Below are 19,485 nucleotides of genomic sequence, written 5' to 3'. Positions count from 1 at the left end.
TGTCGGATTGTACGTCGTATCTTACTTTGTTCAGAGTGTTGCTTTGACAATAGATTGTGGGCTCTCGCTCCTGCCGTCTAGGAGCCGTTAACTCCGTCAGATCGGCGAATCGTTCTGCCGTAGCGAATGCACGATTCATGTCAAAGCAGACTTCTATTCAAGTTGTTCACTGTACGTACATACGTAGCCGTGATCTGTGTAGTCTCTCTCTCCTCTCTTTCGCCTCCCTCCTCGCCTCTCTACGTCCGATAGTCGCCGTTGATGGTGACATACTCGTGACTGAAGTCGCAGGTCCAGTATGTGGCCTCCTGGTCGCCAGTGCCGAGCCGGACGAGGATCTCGAGGTCTTCTAAGGCCAGGATATCGGCGGCACGGGCCTCGTCGACGGCCTCGGGCTCGCCGTCGACGAGTAGCTTGAGCTCGGCCGAGCCGTCGCTGGGGATGAACGAGACGCTGGTGCGATCGGGCAGGATGGCAGCAGCAGCGGCAGCATCAGCGGCAGCGTCTTGCTCGCCGGGGCCGGGGATGAGCGAGTAGCCGGTAGCGCAGAGGATGCGGCCCCAGTTGGCGTCACGGCCGTAGAGGGCGGTCTTGACGAGCGGCGAGCGAGCAATGGTAGAGGCGATGCGGCGGGCGGCCTCGGGCGACGCGGCCTCGGTGACGCGCACGGTGACGAACTTGGTGGCGCCTTCGCCATCGCGAACGACGAGCTGTGCCAGAGCGGCAGCAAAGTCGGTCAGGATGGTGCGGAAGGCGGCGTAGTCGGCGGCATCCGTCTCGGTGACCTCGCGGCCTCCGGCGGCGCCGTTGGCCAGCAAAGCGACCGTGTCGTTGGTCGACGTGTCGCCATCGATTGTGATGCTGTTGAAAGACCGGTCGACAGCGTGACGAAGCAGTCCCGGCAGCACGGCCGGAGCCAGCGGTGCGTCGGTTGCGATGACGCCCAGCAGCGTCGCCATGTTGGGGTGGATCATGCCGGCGCCCTTGGTAGTGCCGGCAAGACGGTACTCGACGTCGGGCGATGACGGCAGGCGGAACGTGCGCGACATCAGCTTCGGAAACGTGTCCGTCGTGCAGATAGCCCGTGCAAACGTCATCCAGTGGTCGTGCGAGCAGCCGAGGGCCGAAAACGCGGACGGCACGCCGTCGAGGATCTTCTGGATCGGCAGCCGCTGTCCGATCACGCCCGTGCTCATCACAATCGTCCCGTCGCCCCCGCCTGCTGCCTCGGTCGCCTGGGCCATGGCTGCTGCATCCTCCAGGCCGCCCTTGCCTGTGACCGCGTTGGCGCAGCCGGAGTTGATCAGCACAGCCTGCACCCGATTCTGCGTCCGTCGCAGCAGCTCCCGGCTGAACGTCACCGGCGCCGCCTGGAACTTGTTCCGCGTAAACACTGCCGCCGCTGCACACGGCACGTCCGACACCATCAACGCCAGGTCCGGTTTCGTTGTGTTGCCCGGCTTCACCCCCACCACCACGCCGCCCGCCCGGAAGCCCTGCGGATACGTCCCGCTGGTCGGCACGTACTTGCGCTTGGCCTCGGGGATCACGTTTCCAGCTGGCGCCGAGTACGCCCGCGACCAGCCCAGCCCCAGACGCCGCCGCTGTTGCTGCTGTTGCTGCTGTCCTGCCTGGCCGACAACCCGCTTGAGCATCGGCGCCGATGTCCGGCTCCAGGCCGCCGTGTGTGCTGCGCTTGCCATTGGATTGCGTGAATGCGGTCAGCCGATGGACTGCTGTGCCGCCAGACGAGAGACGATTGCCAAAAGACCCTTTGCGGGCGGTTGCGAGACTGCTGCACGAGCTCGACCGATTGGCGATTGGATTGGTGTGACTGAGCTTTCATTGACTCACTAGCGAGCGTAAAATTTTACTGGGCGAAATCGGCAGTAGCACTCCAGCTGCAGCAAAAAGACGGCCAGTGCAGTCACATGTCCTTGACTTTACGAGCGCCAACATGGCAGGCACGATCTAGATGTCTATACTATTCCTTCAGGAATCTGTAATGAGGAACTAGGAAACTGCATGGAATGTGCCTGCCCATAAATCGGTTGTGGCTGCTTTTGGTTTTGAGCTCTGTAAATCTGATCATTTTTAGGCTGAGCCTCCAATTTTTCTTCTCCCAACACTTGACAGAGCCAGCAAACAGACGCAAGCACCCGGACCTGGACACCTGGACGTGTTCGCTGACGCTTCTTCTACATCGCTACACCGCCAAACCATGGTACAGTACGCCTTTACGCCATGGCGTGACCGCCGCGAGCTGCTGGCTGTCCGCCGTCAGTTCTACCCCGATCTCGTGGAAGGCCGACGAAGCGTCTCTTCTGGTCACGGACACGATCACGGACACGGCCAGGCCATGCCCCGGCAGTCTGTCCGGCACCAGGACGCACAGCAGTCTGCCGTTGCCCGCGTCTCTGTCTGGATGCAGCGCGGCCACTGCCCGCACATGGTCGAGTCTACGGCGCTGCTGGTGGCGGCTGCTCTCAGCGACGCGGCCGACTCGCCGGCGATGGCCTCGTATGCCGTCCGTGCAGCCTACGCGGCCGCCTTCAGTCGCTTTGTCACCGGCCTGCTCGACGGCCAGCAGGACCGTGCCCGCAAGCTGAGCATGTACAGCCTCGCCCGCGCCATCGGCCTGCCGGCCGCCTTTGTTGAGCTGCGCCATCAGGCCACCCACGAGTCGCTGCCGTCGCTGGCCCGCCTGCGTGCTGCCGCCCGCCGCGCCCTGCTGTGGATCTGGCAGTACTACTGGATGCAGCTCGGGCCAGTCGGCACGGCGGCAGACGCGGCCGCTGCAGACGCGGCTAAGGCTGCACCGGATGACGAGCCCTCGCCGCAAGACCGCAGCGCAGACCGGGCCTGTCGCGAGGCCGTCTTGCGCTACGTCGACGAGACCGTGGCTGCAGGCCCAGACGCTGCGAGGACAACGCTGGCAGACCCAGACCACACAGACAGAGACACCCTCGACCGCTACGTCCAAACTTGGGGCCGCGCCCGCGTCCTGGCCGTGTTGTCCGCCGTGTCGCCGACCGACAGCGACAAGGGCAGCCACAGCCGTGTGCTGCGGTGCATACGGCTGTCGCAGGTCGTGCTGCAACAGCCACGCAAGAGGTCGGAGGAACAGAAGCAGACCGCGGACAACGTCAACCTGGTACAAGGCCGACAGGCACTCGACTCGGCCGACGCCGACGAGCAGGACCGCGTGGACGATGTCATGGCCTTGGACTCACAACCAGAACACGATCCTGAAGCGCCGGCCTCCCGACCACAGTGGGCACGATACGAGGGCGATTGGAAACCCAAGCCCATTGGAGTCGTGTAGACTTCATACCAAATCAGAGCAGCAGCACATCTGTCCCACGTGACAAAACAGTATGCGCACTGTGCATATACACTGCTCGAGTATCAAGCAGCTACTCCTCATCCACTCGTAGTCTTTGCATTATAAATTCAACTCCGCTGCTACTGCTACCGTCACCGAAGCCTAGAACTTCAGATGTTTGCAGCACGCTTCGCTAGACCGTTAGCAAAGTCTTCCGCATATACTTTAAGAGTTGCCGTGAGTTTAGAGCTCTGACCTGGCACCTGAACTGTCCCTCCGCTGACAGCTTTCCCCTCTCTCTTCCCCCTACCAGCAATCGGTACTCCAGCGCAAGATGCATATTCAGTCCATTCCCATGTGTATGAGAACCTCTTTCACCCCATAAGACGGACATCTGTAGTTTTGCGCCCGGAGCAATTCTGACTATTTGCCTGTTCTAGGGGTCGGCACGGGCGACAACTATGCCTACCTGCTTATCGATGACAAATCCAAAGATGCGGTCATCATCGACCCGGCGAGCCCAGAAGAGTGCGTGATGTTGTCAACTAAATTGGGACGGTTCGGCCGTCTGTCGAGCAGAGCCTCCGTGCTGATTCTGACACAAAGCACAGGGTTGTGCCGGTGCTCAAGGAAGCCATCAAGGCTGGCAAGATCAACCTGACGGCTATTGTCAACACGCACCAGTAAGTCGGGAGCAACATGTCCGAGACCACGCCCCAGCAGCTGACAGCAGCAAGCCACCGGGACCATTCTGGAGGAAATGTCAGCGTGGTAAGTCCCGGACATGAACGTCCTTTGTCTGCCCTTTGCTGTGTTGCCGGCACCATCTGACTCTGGCTTGGCCTCAGCGCAACCAACTCGGCCTCTCCGACCTGCCCATCATCGGCGGTAGGGACTGCGCGGCCGTGAGCCGCATCCCGCCGGATGGTGAAGTGTTTCAGCTCGGCAGCATCGCTATCAAGAGCATCTATACGCCGTGCCACACCCAGGACAGCATCTGCTGGTTCGTACAGGACGGCGACGACAAGGTCGTCTTCACGGGCGACACGCTATTCCACGGAGGTGAGAGAATGAAGAGGATTCCACCGGATGCGTGCCAAAGCTTACCCACCCTCTCAGGCTGCGGCCGCTTCTTCGAGGGCACCGGCCCGGAGATGCAAAAGGCTTTGAACGTGACGCTGGCTGCGCTGCCGGATGACACGCGCGTCTTTGTATGTCCTCTGCCTTTCTTCCTTTTTCTACCTTTTTCTCCTTACGACAGCACATTCTCACACTGCAAGCCCGGTCACGAATACACAAAGGCAAACGCACAGTTCGGCTTGTCCGTCCTTCCCAGCCCGGCCGTCAAGAAGCTGCTGGATTTTTCTATTGCCAACACCGAGACCCAAGGCCACTTCACCATTGCTGACGAGAAGGTATGATAACGTGGTTTGACTCCGATCAGGTTGGCCTGTTGCTTTGTCGTGCTGCAGCTAACATGCTCGCCAGGCTCACAACGTCTTTATGCGTGTTGATGTAAGACTATTACCTACGGACGAAACTCGCTTTACCATGCTCGACAATACTAACAGCATGCAGGACCCCATCATCCAAAAGGCAACCGGCGAGACCGACCCCAGTGCTGTCATGACAAAGCTCAGAGAGTTGAAGAACAATTTTCGGTAAACCGGCTCATAGTGTTGCACAGAATAAATTGTAACTTTGTATTTAATGCAGCAACAGTAAAAATATGTGTCATTTGTTTCCCATCAGGCACAGTTCGCCCAACTCGCAGAGGAGAATTTGGGTGAGTATCGACTTGAGGGAAACTCGTAAGAGTTCAATTTTGCTTCTTTGTCCACACTTAGCTCGTCATGGGGGTTTAATATATAGACGGCAAGCTCTAGCATATGTAAAAGCGTAGGAAGGATGGGGACTACGTAGCATAGGTAAAAAAGCAAAAACGCCACGCACAAAACAAGACAAAAAAGAGATCAAAGCAGATGGTATGGCATGTCAACGCGAGCTGCGACAACATCATCTGCTCTCTTACCTGGTCGTGACATTCACCAGCATTGCATACTGTAATGACTGCCCTTTTGGGGGTATAGCTGCCTTTGGGACAAAGGTGCTGGTGCATGTGTTTGGGGAGAGAAGAGAAAATGTAGACAGTGCAGCGGAAATTTTCAATTTATGGCAATTTTTTTTCTGGGGCCTTGGCTAGAACGTGGGCCCCACGAAAGATGACTAATCCCAGATCAATTCCCCGAAAAAACTGGGGTCACGATCAATTAAAAAAAAATTTCTTTGCTCGACGACTCTTGCCAGAGTACGAGTGTTTCTTCTTGTCGCTTTGCATTGTGATCCGACTTTTTTGATTTTTCGAAACTTCGACTGCCTGCACTGACAAGAAACACCGCTCCCACCGCCGTCACGTTCCATCATGGCCAGCAGCTCCCAGGCCTCGTCGGTCAGTGACCAGTTCCAGGCCTACTACCTGCAGCGTGCCACCGTCGAGCTGGCCGAAGACCTCGACACCCTGCGCAAGGCCGACGACTTTGCCATGTCGGCCAGCCGGACCAAGGCAGCGTCGGCCTCGGCCAGGAAAGGGCACGAAGCCGACGGCGCCGCCGCCACCGCCGCCGCTGCTCCCGCGTCTACCTTGGACACCCCCCTGCAGATGCTGATCGAGGCGCTGCGCCAGGGCGCTGAGATGTTTGGCGGCGAAGACCAGAAGCGGGTGGTGGCCGGGGTGGCCGCACGACCAGACAACCAGCAGGAGAAGCCCTAGGGACAGGGCGAGAGAACAGAGAAAAAGAGGGTCAAATGCGGCAACGAGATCCCACGGCCGCCTTGAAAATTGGCGGCTTCGCTCGGCAGCGGTCGGCCTGGCAGCACAGTCACCATCTCCAGACTAGACGGCCATCGTGGCTTGCACAAGGGTGCAAATGGGAGGCCGGCTGCAGTGCCAGCCATCACAATATCGTCTGCGCCCCCATCTGCAGATTCACAACTTTCTCAACAGTTAGACGCTGTCCGCGCGTCTCAGTCTTCTCAACAGATCCAATGATAACATGGAGAAACAGCTGCTCGGCGTCGTGCGCAATGCTCAACACCGCTAATTATATTCAAATATCAACGAGGTCTATAATTTGGTGTTCCTGGCTCCATTGGCCAATGGGGCCATGACTAGATATGGGGGGAAACGAGAGGAAATATGGGTATCTTGATGTCGACCAGAATCAGAAAGGCAAATGCCCGAGGGATATCTAAGGAAAGAATTAGAAGGGGAAAAGTCCGGAGAATCCCGGAATAAAGCAAAGATTAAGACACCACTGATCCGTCGTCCCATTATATTGTCGAAGAGTCGACTTCATTATTCTGATCACCGTAGCCACATTGTTGAATTCGTAATCTGGTTTGGTCGCCGACCGAATCAGGAGAGCTGGTAGGAGCCGGCCGGCCGGCCCAGCTCTTTGCGGACCGCCCAACCCTTGAGGGCAATCACCACGAGGACCCAGGCCATCAGCATGGAGACCAGGCCCATCGTCACCGTGAAGACAAACATCGCGTTGAGTTTGTAGTGGATCATCCCGTTGACCGTATCAGCACTCTGTTGATGTCAGCCTCCCGGTTCTAGACGAGATCGACAGTATATCAGGGTTACTCACGCTCCCCATAAACACCAGTCCACCCGCGATCAGTCCGAAGGAGGCAATAAGCTCGGTCGGTGGCCGCGACGGAAGAATCGACTTGGGCGGACGCAGGTAGATGATTACGTAAGTGAGACCGCGGGCAACAGCGGCAGTAGACAGCAGGTTGCCCCATTGCCGGTGAATCATGCTGGAAATCATGGTTGCCTGGGTGTGCGAGCTCATCATGGAGCCGAGCAGCATGATGACGAGCGTGGGAAGAGGGTTGATGGAGAACTCGTATTGAGGCGGTGGGCGCAGGGCCTCGCGCTCCTCCTCGTGATAGGTGTGTTCTGGGTACTCATGAGCGGCCTCGCTGACCGTTGTGTTCAGCAGGTCACGAATGTACCTGGACTCGATCAACATGCCACAGAGGCCGCCGCCGAGGAATAGGACGGTGATAGAAAAGTGCTCCAGGTCGTTTGCATGCCACTTGCCGTCGTCGTTACCCAGATGCTCCATAAAGATGTTGGTGGCGCCGTAGAAGAAGATCAGGAAGCTCTCGGTAAACTCGGCAGACGGTCGCCACTTCTGCGACAACGTCTTTGGCCGCACGTTCCAAGCCCAGCCCAGCTCACCGAAGCAGCCAGCCCAGCGGCCAAGAGTGACGATGCCCAGCCAGAAGAACACGCCGCCCTTGATCCAGTGTGCCAGGCCGTTGAAGACGAGGCGGCCTTCCTGCAGCGCAGTTAGTCGACCGAATTGAGCCAGGTTCCTCTCTCCAGGCTCCGTTTCCACTTACAAAGAAGCGCCCGTAGGCGATAATGCCCAGCGCATAGGTGATGAAGCCCAGAACCAGGATGATGCGGTCGACAGCGGAGTAGCCCAGCATGAGGAAGCGCCAGGCCCGCGAAGAGATCTTGTCGGCCACCTTACCGGCCAGAGCGTACACGCGGCCGCTGCGGTTCGGCGTGGATGAGGGCAGGCGGGCCTCCAGGTCGTCATTATCGTCGTCGTCAAAGTGGTGAAGCCGGCGGTCTTCGCTGGGGCCTTCGAAGCTCTGGCGGTCGAGAGCACTGTCGAGCGTCGACAGCGAGTTGCTGCGCAGCGACTCCGTCTTTGGCTCGGTGCCTTGGCCGCTGTCATTGGACATGCGGTAGTCGGAGACATGCTGACTGTGGTGGCGGGCCATGGCCTCAGTCGAGACGGGGATGAAGGCACAGCGCTCGCCGCTGTGGATCTCGTCCATTTCGCTATTACTGTCGCTGCGGCCGGTGGCCTTGAAGGTGCCGGCCACACGGGCCAGCAGGCCGATGACAACCTGTGCAGACACTACCCAGGTGACGATCCAGCCAACCTTGTGGTGGGCGTTGTTTGGGTAGAGATCCGGCGTATTGGCGTTATATGTGGTCGAGAAGAGGATGCCGCCTGCATTGGCAGTCAGGAAGACAAGCTGGGCCGCCAGAGTGTAGCGAGACCGCGCAAGAGACAGCATGACCGCTGTTGCCGGGTTAGCTTTAATTGTTCCCTAACGATGATTTGAAGCTTGCAGGGGCTTGCTTGAGGGTTCCGCGCGTTCCGACGAAGCTTGTAAGAGCTTGCCAGAGCTTGCCGAAGCTTCCTGGAGCTAGCGCGAAGCTCGGGACAGCCTGCTAGAAGCTCTCAGGAGCTGCTTGGAGAATGGGACTTTCTTACCGACAGGCAGTGCAAAGACCCAACCAAGGGTCATGAGCACAATGTGGATGACGATCTCGGTACGGTGCTCAGTGTGACTGAAGTATGACGGCAGGTAGACGGTGGCATTGCCGTAGGGCAGAGCCGTCATATTTCCGCCCATCCCATCTTCGTCTTCCATGTTCATAGCCTCGTCGTCGCCATGCGCAAGCACGACAGCCGGCGCAAGTGCTAGAATGACGGCGCCAGCAAGCAGCGCCGAGGCGAGGAGAGGACGAGTTGTTGCCCCCATGTGTGCTGTGTATCGTCCAGCTTCAATCTCCAATGGCGTCCGCGTCTGCCCAGTGAGAAGCTCTTTTTACCTTGTGAAGCTGAAGAACAACTTGGGTGCTACTGTGTTTACGCCACGACCCAGAGCAGCGATTGTAGGAGGCAAACCAGTGGAGAGAAGAGAAAAAGGATTGAGCGGATGTGGTGGGGAGAGAGGGGGGGGGCGCGTGGGTGGGCTTTATATTAGTGTAGCAAGCCTCTGGGATGAAGAGAAAACGAATCCAAATCCACGACCAAAGATCTGCGACATGGGTGTTTCGGGCAGTTGCTTAGATTCCGAGGCTACGGGCTTCAGTGGGATGAGAAGAGGAACAACGTGGCACGAGAACGGAGGGGTCATGTAGTTAGGTTTAAGAAGAAAGTAGCAATTGTGAAGCAAGGAGCTTTGTCAGGCCGTGCATTACGTACAGTACAGTCTGAGGCACCCGCCTGTCGGCAGGCGCGACCAGATTGGTAATATCGCATGAGGCAGGTGCCTGGCCGGCGCCCAGAAGGCACAAAGGAAGGCGAGACGCGGCAGTGGGAGAGGAGGGCAGGAACGATGGCTGGCTGGCCATCATCACCGACCGCCGAGCCCCGGATCTGCGGGGCTGCTTTTTTTGCGAGCTGTTTTTGAGTCACACCACCGTGCGCCCACTACGGAAAGGGAATAGGCAGACACAAAGGCAGACGAAAAAAAAGAGAGGCTGTCTGCTAATGGAATCGACAACGACGTCTTGGCGGTTCGTGATGGGGCTCATCCGAGGGTCCCGGCGGCGGCGCAGACAAAAGAGGTAAAAAGTTTGCGAAAAATTGGGCAGAAAACGAGCAGAGGTCGCTCTCTGCCGCTTACAGGACGAGGGCGTGGCGGTAAGAGGTGGTAAAGTCGCACTGTTTGCGATTGGGCCGGCACACGGTGCGCGATGCCTGCGGGTTTTCACTGGGGTTTGGTTGCTAGCGTGCTTTGCGTGCCCGTCGATATCGAAGAAATGAGTAAGATACTTCCGTAAGGCTACTCAGGCTTCCCGTCCTGCCGCACGACGTGGTGGCCAACAGAGCGGATGACGAGCGGACGGTCAATGTCTTGGGCTCCCTTCAAGTCCGTTCACATGTTCGTAGTGCATGCGTGTTGCCGTCGAAAGATGCGGTGAACGCGGTCTCTGACAGAGAGCAAGTCGACCAAGCCGAAAATGAGAAAAGAGCTCGTCCTCGGGCGCGATAGGGCGCCCCAGAACCCACCTCGCGCAAACGGCTGACCGGTTTACCTCCGTACGTGGGCAATCAAGCACCAACCAGACCCTCGCCGGCCCCAGCCTGCTCGCGCCTTTCCATTCACGCCCAAATGCACGAGCCGGCTCGGAGGCTGGGCCAGTGGATCCTGCAGTAGTCTGCTCTCGTCGTTGTTCATCCACTTTGGAGTGCTTCATCGAGATCCCATATTGCTCCATAGTCCACGGATCGCCTACAGGGACATGTACGTCAGCGGGTAATCGACGAGAGCACTCGTTTTGGCCGCGGCTTTGCTTGCACAGAATACGAGTACGGAGCTCTCGCGGGTTGCCATGTACACCAGTAAGACTAGACGGCCTCTCTTGCTGGCCCCTGCTCTGCCGCCATCGGACGATGCCCATCCCACCAACTGCACGTTCTCGTGGCGCGGTCCTTCGCCTCTGTGCGTTTCCTGTCAGCTGCAAGCTATGTAGTGGTGGGTTGCAGGTCAGCCCGATGGCTGTGACTTTCCCGGTAGCCGGAGACACCGCGAACAAGGTTGGTAAGCGGTGGCAGCGCCGGCCAGCTGATGATTGGACGTACTCGCTCTGTCGCCTTACGGCCTTCTCGTTGCCTCGTGCCCTTCTCGCCTGCAGTAGTCAGTCGCCGCATCGCTAGCTGGCCAAAGCTCACAACTGAATCGAACCTGACGGGTGGGCCTCGTGACACACTGTCCCGGACTGTGTGGGGAGGTGAAGCTAGCCCACGCGCGCTGGCGGGGCACACTGTACAGTGCGTCTTTTCATCGCAAACAGTACCGCCGTCTTATGTATGTACGAGTACTCCGTACAGCCTGGCATCCGATCTCGCCTCGCGGCGAGTACGGAGGTGCACAAATGGGCCCGGAGTTATCAGGCCCCTCCGCATCCGATGTGCACAGAAGGTGCGAGAAGGGCGGTCATGTGGCCGTTAGATGCACGGGAATCGAGATGCTGGTCACCTCGTCAAAGAGAATGGCGCAATCTGTGCGTCTTGCTCAAGCTATAACTCTGCATGTGAAACGGCCTCAGTAGATTCTGACGATAGTCACACGGATCGACGAGAAAGAGGCTGTACGAAGTTTCAGATTACGTCAGCGGCCGACTTTCCAGCTGGTGTCCGACTATCGCAGGCTCCTGCCGTTCTGGTGTTTCTGTGCGAGCACTTCCCCAATTGCACCCTGGTGCAAATGGAAGGCCGGCTGATGATGCATCTATTACTTCTACAGAATGTAAGAGATCTGAGCAAATGGTGCACTTCTTTCCCGTCTTGTCTCCGAGACATCCGACACCCCAGTCACTGGGACCTGTTGGCAAAAGACAAAAAAAATGACGGCTTGTGGTGGGGCTGTAGTTAGTACTTTACCTTTTTTTCTTCGTCCGTCTGCTTTGTTTTCTCTCTTCATGCCGTATCATTGGCATTCGTCCCGTGCGGCAGTAGGAGTGCCCGAGAAACTCCGAGTCGCTGACTATAGTCCGACTGCACGAAGTGCATGATTAGCCTTTCTCCTGTCGTTTCTTCCGGCCTCTCGCATGTGCTTTGTCGTGGATCCTGTGGACGCACCATACTATGTACATTTCCGGAGTACAAGCATGGTGACGTCTCGTCCCTCTTATCTGCCTGGGTCTCAGCCGAGCACATCCTGTTCACGATTCTGGCCATGCATCGTTGTCAGCCAGGTGCATCTGGCTCACACCAAATATTTGTGTTTGTTCTAGTCTGTCTCTGGCAATGTTCCGAGAAATTGGCCAGCGTCACTCTATGCGCAATTACGCTGTCCCTGCAGATCAGCTGCATCTGCTACGTGCGTGAGATACAAGTGAGATGCCAATATGCCCGGAACTGTAGTCGTGTTACCCAATACCTGCTGTCGTCGAATGGGAGTGGGTGCCGTGGCAGGCTCACAGGGGCGAGCGCTCACGCAGCGACCACAGCCGGCCGTCCCTGACGGTCATGCCGTCTTGTTCCAGCTTGTCGAGGATCTGCAGGAGGCCCTTCTCGGCCGCCGGGTGCAGATCTTTCCGGGTATCGGCGTAGATGACCTCGACGAGCTCCATGGCCGTCCACGACGCGGGGGTCTCCGAGGGTGAGGGGGAGGAGGCGGGCGACGGAGGGGCGGACGAGGTTGTGGTGGCGGCCGCGATAGCGCACTGCTTGTCGTGCGTGCGCAGCAGCCGCACCACCTGGTCCTCGCGCAGCTTGCGGTGCTGGATGTACTCGGCGATCTTGGCGGGTCCGTCAGCGACCACGGGGCCGTGACCGGGGTAGAGACGCGCACTGCTGTTTGGTGAGCAGCCCGTGTAGAGCGACCGCATGAGGGCGAGGCTGTGCAGGTAGACGGCCAGATCCTCGAACACGGCAGTGCCGTGGCCCAGCACGTTGTCGCCCGCCAGCACAGCGTCCTCCTCGGCCAGCACAAAGACCATGTGGTCGGTCGTGTGGCCGGGCGTGTGGACGGCACGCAGGGTGGCGCCCTCGACGCAGAACTGCTGGTTGTCGGCAATGTCTGGGTCCTGATACACGGGCGCGTGGGGGACGAGCCGGCGCACCTGTTCGATACCGCCGACGTGGTCGGGGTGCCAGTGCGTGATGAGCGTGGCGGCGAGCGTGGCGTCTTCGGCGGCGAGCGTGCGCGCGAGGGCCGCCGCCCACGACGCCTTGCCCTCACCCGTGTCGACGAGCAGCCGCTCCCGACCGGTGCCCAGCAGATACGTGTTGGTGCCCTGCAGCGTGAACCGGCCTGGGTTGCCGCCGAGAATGCGGATGCAGATCGGGCTGAGCCGCTCGACCTCGGGCAGGGACGCCAGCTGACTGGCCATCCTGGATGGAGACGATGTAGAGACGCCGGGCGAATGTGGGCGCAAAGGCTGCAGATGCAGATGTAGATGCAGATGCTTGGAACGGGTCGAGAACAGTCGGGTCTGCAGCCACGTCCGGCAGCTTCACAGTCTTCTTCCGTTGCAGGGGCTACTCCGGTCTCTGACTCGCTCTGGGATGTTCACCGAGGAGCTCGACACGCGAGCTCAACCTGGGGTGCAGCCTCGGCTTAGCTCCCCTCACTTTCCATGTCAGATGCCGCTAAAAACGGATGCAGGCAGCCATTCAGACGGCGGCCGCTAACAAGAGCCCCCGATAAGCTCTGGGATCATGTGCCGATAAGATCAGCCAAGCAAGCCGACTGCACCTTCTCCCGTGTGCATGTCATTCAGCTGGTGCTGCATGTTTTGGCTGCTGAAACTGGCGTCTTGCTTCCCGGGCGTCATTGTCTGCCGTGAAACCGGCACCCTGAAAAAGTCCCCGAGAACTCGAGACTGACAGCAGGAGCGGATGGGCACGTCGCGAAAATTGGCCTGCGCACCTTGCCACTGATCCCAGCCGCAGATACGGCATCGACAGCGAATCAGCGAATCAGCGAGGATCCTCTATTCCCCACTCATTAAAAAGGCAACATTGAAAGCGCAGGCCAAAGCCAGAGAGCTTAGGACGACAGATTGTTGAATGCTATCCGCATCGGAAAGCACTGCCTTTTTTGCTCCTGACTCGACTTGGCTTTCCCCCCTGAATTTGTGACCGGGAAACGCTCCGACCGGCTCTCGTCTACCCGCGACATCCGCAGCTTTGGCGCTGCTGCTCCAGACTCGGTCCTCGAACACATTGGTCTCGTGTCTGTTTGCTCTGTGCGTCTACAGCCGCCACGCGGCCGCGACCGCGACCGACTCCGATTGAGCTGAATTCCGCGTCGAAACCCTACGATTTCCCTCTCCGCCTCTTCTTCGTCCCCTTCTCCCCTCCTCCCGTTGCTGGAGACGACCGAGTCCTGACACGAGGCTGGCCACGCTGGAAGGAAGCATTCCGGGCGTGGTGACCACGGCACCAGCACACGAGACAGACGAGACGAGTCCGCCGGGCATTGAGAGTACAGAGCGAGTCTGCCCGACATGTCTGCAAGACCAACAACGCCATCCTCGCCCAAGACGGTCAAGCTGAAGAGCCCCGTCTCCGGCATGCCCATGTACGGCTGTGGTGAGTAGAAGCCCTTGGGCACGAATGCAGACATCATACGACTGCTGTCGTGTGGAGAGGGAAGGGGAGAGGCCGAGAGGGGTGTGCGAGAGAGAGAGAGCCATGAATAACTGCTGACGGCCCCATGTTGTACAGAGCATGTCGAGCTCCTCTTCAGCCAGGGCCAGGACACCATCAACACCTCCATTTTCCACTACAAGATCATCCTGCGCAAGATATTCGACCAAGCACCGATCGTGCCGCAGACATCCAAATCCGCCGATGGCCAGCCCGTCACGACGCTGACGCCCAATTACCTGTGCCTACAATGTCCGACCACCCTGACCGAGGAGGACATCTACAGTCACGGGCAGAAAAAGTCGCATCGTTTCTGTACGTCGTTGGCAATGTGGCCGTGTCCCTTGCCGGGATTGTTTGGGCTGACCGGTGCTGTGTGTTGTGCGGTGTGCAGATGTAGAATCAAGATGCGGCACGTTGTACTGCCACATGTGCGATGACTTTGTGTACGATCCCACACTGGAGGAGTTGCGGCTGCGCAAGATCGGCACGGGCTCGTTTTCAAGTAAGGAGCCTCCGGGCAGCGGTCGATGGGGAGGCAGCGGTCGGGCAAGACGCAAAGCTGACAGACTCGGAAAACACAGCCAACCGCAAGAGGAAGCACGACGAGCTCTTCTCGGACTCGCTCAAGGATGACCCGCGGTACATTGCATCGAACACGACGCTGGCATCGTGCCGGGCAAGCGGGCTGCGCGGAATCTACAACGCGGGCGCGACCTGCTACCAGAACGTGATCCTGCAGTGCTTCCTGCACAACCCGCTGCTGCGCAACTTTTACCTGAGCGACGGACACCAGAGCTCGCTGTGCGAGGCACGACACTGTCTCAGCTGTGCCATGGACGACGTGTTCCAAGAGTTCTACGGGCAGGAGAGCACCAACGGCTACACGGCAGCCAACATCCTGTCGAGCTTCTGGATCTCGGAGCGCAAGGCGTTTGCCAACCTGGTGACGACCAAGGAGCAGGACGCCCATGAGTTCTTCCAGTTCCTGGCCGAAGAGCTGCACGAGCGCAACGGCGACGGCAAGAAGCCCGAGCACGGCAGCGAGCACTCGTGCACCTGCATCGTGCACCAGACCTTTTACGGCAAGATGCAGAGCACCACAACCTGCCAGCAGTGCAACGGCATGACCAACCAGGTCCAGTCCTTTCTCGACCTCAGTCTCGGGCTCGAGAGCCTGGCCCACCGCCAGAGGCGTCTGGCCAAGGGACTGTCGGCCGCTGCAGCCGCTGCTGGGCCTCCGCATCGTCTGACCCTACAGCAGTGTCTGGACGAGGAGTACATCAAGTCGGACAAGTGCGAGTACCGCTGCCACAGCTGCAACTCCACGCGGCTGGCCCGACGGCACACATCCATCAAGGCGCTGCCGAATGTGCTATCCATTCAGCTAAAGGTGCGTGTGCAGGCTTCTACAGCTTCTGGTTGACTTGCCTTCACAGCTAACCCCTACAGCGCTTCGAATACAAACAGGGCCGCCATGACAAGGCCGCAAAGGTCGATACGCCCGTCGAGTTCCCCCTACAGCTTAACATGCTGCCATACACAAATCGCAGCCGCGGCCAGGACGTGCGCGAGAGCTACGAGCTCAACCGGTCGTGCATGTACGACCTACTCAGCGTCGTCGTGCATGTAGGCGAGATTGACACGGGTCACTATCTGTCATACTGCCGCGTCGGTGATCAGGTAAGTCGTCTCTCTCTCTCTCTGCCGTCTCTTCTTCGATGGCTGACCCCTTCTCCAGTGGTTCGCCTTCAACGATCATCGCGTGCAGCTGGCGTCCAACTCGGAGGTCCTCGGGGCCAACGCCTACCTGCTCTTCTACATTATTCGATCGTTGGCATAGCGGCTGGAATGATCGTTCTTCTCTCTCCCTGCTCCTCTCTCTCCATTCTTCTCTCCGCCTTCTCTGTTCTACCCCCTTGGCATATCACCCTTCTTGTGCTCTTTTGACCTTTCTGGACGGGGTGCTTTTGATATTTCCATTACCATAGATGGGCTGCTTGGAATTTTCTGCTTGTATTGCTTGGGACGGGAATGTGCTTGGCTACCTTTTTTTGTCTTTTTTTTGTCTTTCTTACAAAACCTGCATGGAATTGTGTGATCTCTTCCCAGCTGCTTCTTTCTTTATCCCATCCTTCTCCTATCGCGTTGCCTAGATCCGGCAAACAGGGCTGAGGCTCACAGCATAACACGGCGCCAATAAAATACATTGTTGCTAAGCGACGCTGGATAAAGCGTCATGGCTTTGCCTTTTTGGCCAGCCACGTCCACTCGTCACCCTCAAAGTTGGCGTAGCAGCAAAAGTCGTTGCCGAGTCCGTGGGCGTGCAGCGGGACGAACGAGGTCGTCCGCACGCCTTGGGCGCGGTAGAGCTTGTCGGTCACAAGGCTTTCCATGCGCTCGCCGGTGGAGACGGCCACGCGGGCAGTCGGCTTGCTGAGCCAGCGGACCGTCAGGGCGGCTGTGCGTGATGAGTGGTGAGCAAGACGGCACAGCGAGCAGCGAGCAGCAAGCAGTGAGAAGCAGGCCACCCGAGAGAGAAGCGTACCTTTGGTCTGGCAGTCCTGGCTGAGAAAGGGCGGATCGCAGACGATGCGGTCGGCGGAAGCGCGCAGGGCGGCTGATCCTGCTGATTAGCGATCCCGGACGGACCATTCTGGGGGGCTGGGAGGCTGGGGACGTACGCGGAAGCTTGGTCGGCTTGTTGAAGTCGTAGAAGATGTACTCGGAGCCGAAGACGGTGAAGCGGTCGTCGTGCTCCAGCAGCAGGAGGCCCGGACGCTCGTCCGAGGGCAAGGCAGACTGTGGGGAAAGACGCGGGCGAGAGAAGCCTGGGTTTTAGCAAGGAACGGAGGGGATCGCTGTCTGCTGTCGGCTGTCTACTCACGACGAGGTTCTTGAGCGCGACAAAGACGCTCGGCGCCGAGATCACGACGATGGACGACGACGCGTCGGTGCCCTGGATCAGCTGGCGGGCCAACAGCTGGGCCGTGTCATCCGAGTACTGGGCGACAGTCGTGTGAGCAGGAAGACAGATGCAGGAGGCAAAAAGCAAAAGGCAAAAGGCTAGGAGGACACACCCAAAACTGCGACTTGTTCCAGTCCTCGGTGAAGGTGTCCATGCTCAGGACGACGGGCTTTTCTTCGGCCGCCGCGTCGGCCGCCGACTGCAGGTCGGCAAAGCGCTTCACGTGGTCGTCTCGCTCGGAATAGAATGCGCGGAGGGCGTCCATGGCGGACGCCGAAAGGGTCCTTGAGCAACGAGCAACTTAGCTATTACGTCCACAGACTTTTATCGTTTTACCCCCCCGTCTCCCCCTATTTTTCTCTCTTTCTTTTCCTTTCGTACTGCATATTCAAGGTTTTTAGGTCCGGACGCACAACTCATCGTCACTGTCGGTGGCCATGGTGGGAATCGGCTCAATTGGGATGCTCTTGGTCGAGACGAGGCCGCAAGCAGTCGAGTCTAATTTTTTTCGCGGGGGGCCTATGATAGCTGACGCTCCGAAAAAAAGCGATTTCCGGCCTCTGATTGGCCGGTGGGTTTCGCGCACGTATCGGCGAAATTTGGAATTGTCTGGATAGTCACATATGTACACGGCCTCGAGACAAAGGAAAGCAACGGCAAAAAACAAGACAGCTCTAAAGACAGATGCCCGGCCGTGCGGCCTCTACTGGTCGTCGACGACGTGCAGGTACTGCTTGTCCTCGCGCTTCTCGCGCTCTGTTGCCGGCGGCAGGTCATAGAAGGACGAGCTGCGGAATCCTTGCTGCAAGGGGTCAGAGACATTAGCTGGAGGGCCAGGACTTGCAGACACGAGCGGGGCAGACGGACCAAGTAGTGGTAGGTGAAGTCGCTGATCTCGTCGGGCTCGATGCCGAGGTCCTTGAACGTCTTGACGGTCTCGTCGATGGTCTGGTCGATGAACTCGCGCTCGACGTCTTCGCCCGACATCACCGGAAACCACAGCAGGCGGTTCAGCAGGGTGGCGGCCGGCTTGAGCACGGCCTTGGGCACGTTGATGTGGCGGCGGCTCTTGTAGATCTCGCGGTCGACCAGCTCGGCGATCTCGGCGGTGGAGTAGTTCTTGGGCCCAAACAGCTCGTACGTCTGGCCGGCGGTGTTGTCGTCAAAGAGCATCAGCTCGAGCGCCCGGCCGACGTCGATGATGTGGACGGGCCAGTACCGCTCCTGCATGTTGTTGGACGTGAGCAGGTTGTAGACGCCAGCGAGCCGCAGCAGCAGACTGTCCTCGAAGCCGAACATGGGTGCCGGCCGCACAATTGTCGTCTCGGGAAAAATGTCCCGCACGGCCGCCTCGCCCAGCGCCTTGGTCCGGAAGAACTCGGACGGCGACGTCTCGGCGCCGGCAGCGTTGTACGAAGACACGTGGATGAACCGGTCGACGTCGTACTTGGCCACGGCCTCGGCGATCCGCTCGGCCCCCTCGACGTGCACGTCCTCGAGTGTGAAATTCCTGCACAGGTCAGCGCGCCATCGGGCAGGCAGTACGGCGGCAGACAGCAGACATACTTGGTCGGGTAGTTGCGTCCCACCAGGTTGTAGACGACGTCGGAATGCCGCACGCTCTCCTCGATGGAAGCTGTGTTGCGCAGATCGTATTCCTGGGCTCCGTGTGAGAGAATGCGCGACAGGATGCCGGGCCGGTCGACCGGACAGGAGTTCATACCATGAAGATGACGCGCCCGAGATCACCAGACACCTTCAGATGCCGCTTGGTCATCTCCTCGCGGAAGGGCACGACGACGGTGCATCCTTGCCGAGCTGGAAGCGGATGGCACTGTCAGCATGGGTAGCTTGTCGAGCTCGTCCGGCTATACACACCGAGGCGGTTCACAATGTAGCGACCGAGAGCGCCGGAGGCACCGAACACCGTAGCTGTGTGACCTGTGGCGGGAGCGCGATTAGAACAGGGACCGTGGTCGGGACATGGGAAGCTCGCGTACCTCCGAGAGAGGATCTGGATGCAGAGAGAACGAAGAGGGATTAGCAGACGGGCGGTGACGAGAGCAAGGCTTCGCTTGGCGCGGACGTACCTTCCGCCCTGGGTCCGGATGATGGGCTTGCCGGTGCGCGTGATGGTGACGTCGGAGAGAGCGCGGAGCTGGTGGTGGTGGAAGAGGTTGCGGCGGGCCATCATCTGCTTGGAAGACCGCACGGCGGCGGCCGAGAGAGACGACATGGCGGGCGTTCCCAACGGGCAGAGAACAGGCGGT

At 58.9% G+C, this 19,485-nt stretch overlaps 9 protein-coding genes across 9 annotated transcripts; 4 read left to right on the top strand and 5 right to left on the bottom strand.

Moving 5' to 3' along the window:
* Positions 1-239: 239 nt before the first annotated feature.
* On the bottom strand, positions 240-1,703 carry CMQ_31 (arginine biosynthesis bifunctional protein; the record flags this gene model as incomplete). Its single annotated transcript, XM_014313970.1, has 1 exon — positions 240-1,703. The coding sequence occupies one exon, from the start codon at positions 1,701-1,703 to the stop codon at positions 240-242; it is 1,464 nt and encodes a 487-aa protein (XP_014169445.1).
* Positions 1,704-2,221: 518 nt separating this feature from the next.
* CMQ_40 (las1-like protein) lies at positions 2,222-3,325 on the top strand (the record flags this gene model as incomplete). Its single annotated transcript, XM_014313979.1, has 1 exon — positions 2,222-3,325. One exon carries the CDS (start codon positions 2,222-2,224, stop codon positions 3,323-3,325), a length of 1,104 nt encoding a protein of 367 aa, XP_014169454.1.
* A 334-nt stretch (positions 3,326-3,659) lies between these two features.
* On the top strand, positions 3,660-4,990 carry CMQ_117 (hydroxyacylglutathione hydrolase; the record flags this gene model as incomplete). The annotated part of the gene is made up of 9 exons (XM_014313739.1): positions 3,660-3,684; positions 3,766-3,853; positions 3,937-4,008; positions 4,063-4,096; positions 4,174-4,387; positions 4,445-4,536; positions 4,606-4,740; positions 4,814-4,840; positions 4,904-4,990. 9 exons carry the CDS (start codon positions 3,660-3,662, stop codon positions 4,988-4,990), a joined length of 774 nt encoding a protein of 257 aa, XP_014169214.1.
* Positions 4,991-5,747: 757 nt separating this feature from the next.
* CMQ_289 (uncharacterized protein) lies at positions 5,748-6,095 on the top strand (the record flags this gene model as incomplete). Its single annotated transcript, XM_014313911.1, has 1 exon — positions 5,748-6,095. One exon carries the CDS (start codon positions 5,748-5,750, stop codon positions 6,093-6,095), a length of 348 nt encoding a protein of 115 aa, XP_014169386.1.
* Positions 6,096-6,740: 645 nt separating this feature from the next.
* Positions 6,741-8,902, bottom strand: CMQ_296 (uncharacterized protein; the record flags this gene model as incomplete). The annotated part of the gene is made up of 4 exons (XM_014313918.1): positions 6,741-6,917; positions 6,976-7,674; positions 7,739-8,436; positions 8,632-8,902. The coding sequence occupies 4 exons, from the start codon at positions 8,900-8,902 to the stop codon at positions 6,741-6,743; spliced, it is 1,845 nt and encodes a 614-aa protein (XP_014169393.1).
* A 3,166-nt stretch (positions 8,903-12,068) lies between these two features.
* CMQ_180 (metallo-beta-lactamase superfamily protein) lies at positions 12,069-12,986 on the bottom strand (the record flags this gene model as incomplete). The annotated part of the gene is made up of 1 exon (XM_014313802.1): positions 12,069-12,986. One exon carries the CDS (start codon positions 12,984-12,986, stop codon positions 12,069-12,071), a length of 918 nt encoding a protein of 305 aa, XP_014169277.1.
* A 1,119-nt stretch (positions 12,987-14,105) lies between these two features.
* On the top strand, positions 14,106-16,090 carry CMQ_26 (ubiquitin c-terminal hydrolase; the record flags this gene model as incomplete). Its single annotated transcript, XM_014313965.1, has 6 exons — positions 14,106-14,190; positions 14,326-14,562; positions 14,642-14,752; positions 14,832-15,640; positions 15,700-15,930; positions 15,989-16,090. 6 exons carry the CDS (start codon positions 14,106-14,108, stop codon positions 16,088-16,090), a joined length of 1,575 nt encoding a protein of 524 aa, XP_014169440.1.
* Positions 16,091-16,484: 394 nt separating this feature from the next.
* On the bottom strand, positions 16,485-17,654 carry CMQ_75 (n-6 adenine-specific DNA methyltransferase 2; the record flags this gene model as incomplete). Its single annotated transcript, XM_014314014.1, has 6 exons — positions 16,485-16,708; positions 16,796-16,873; positions 16,932-17,049; positions 17,135-17,251; positions 17,328-17,499; positions 17,629-17,654. The coding sequence occupies 6 exons, from the start codon at positions 17,652-17,654 to the stop codon at positions 16,485-16,487; spliced, it is 735 nt and encodes a 244-aa protein (XP_014169489.1).
* Positions 17,655-17,918: 264 nt separating this feature from the next.
* Positions 17,919-19,451, bottom strand: CMQ_27 (NADH-ubiquinone oxidoreductase; the record flags this gene model as incomplete). Its single annotated transcript, XM_014313966.1, has 7 exons — positions 17,919-18,017; positions 18,083-18,725; positions 18,782-18,873; positions 18,939-19,033; positions 19,094-19,156; positions 19,216-19,229; positions 19,306-19,451. The coding sequence occupies 7 exons, from the start codon at positions 19,449-19,451 to the stop codon at positions 17,919-17,921; spliced, it is 1,152 nt and encodes a 383-aa protein (XP_014169441.1).
* Positions 19,452-19,485: the final 34 nt, after the last annotated feature.

The sequence above is a fragment of the Grosmannia clavigera genome, assembly GCF_000143105.1.
Source record: "Grosmannia clavigera kw1407 unplaced genomic scaffold GCSC_179, whole genome shotgun sequence".
NCBI classification, from domain to species: domain Eukaryota; kingdom Fungi; phylum Ascomycota; class Sordariomycetes; order Ophiostomatales; family Ophiostomataceae; genus Leptographium; species Leptographium clavigerum.
The sequence above is the reverse complement of the archived record's forward strand: the minus strand, read 5'-3'. Positions and strand labels throughout refer to the sequence as shown.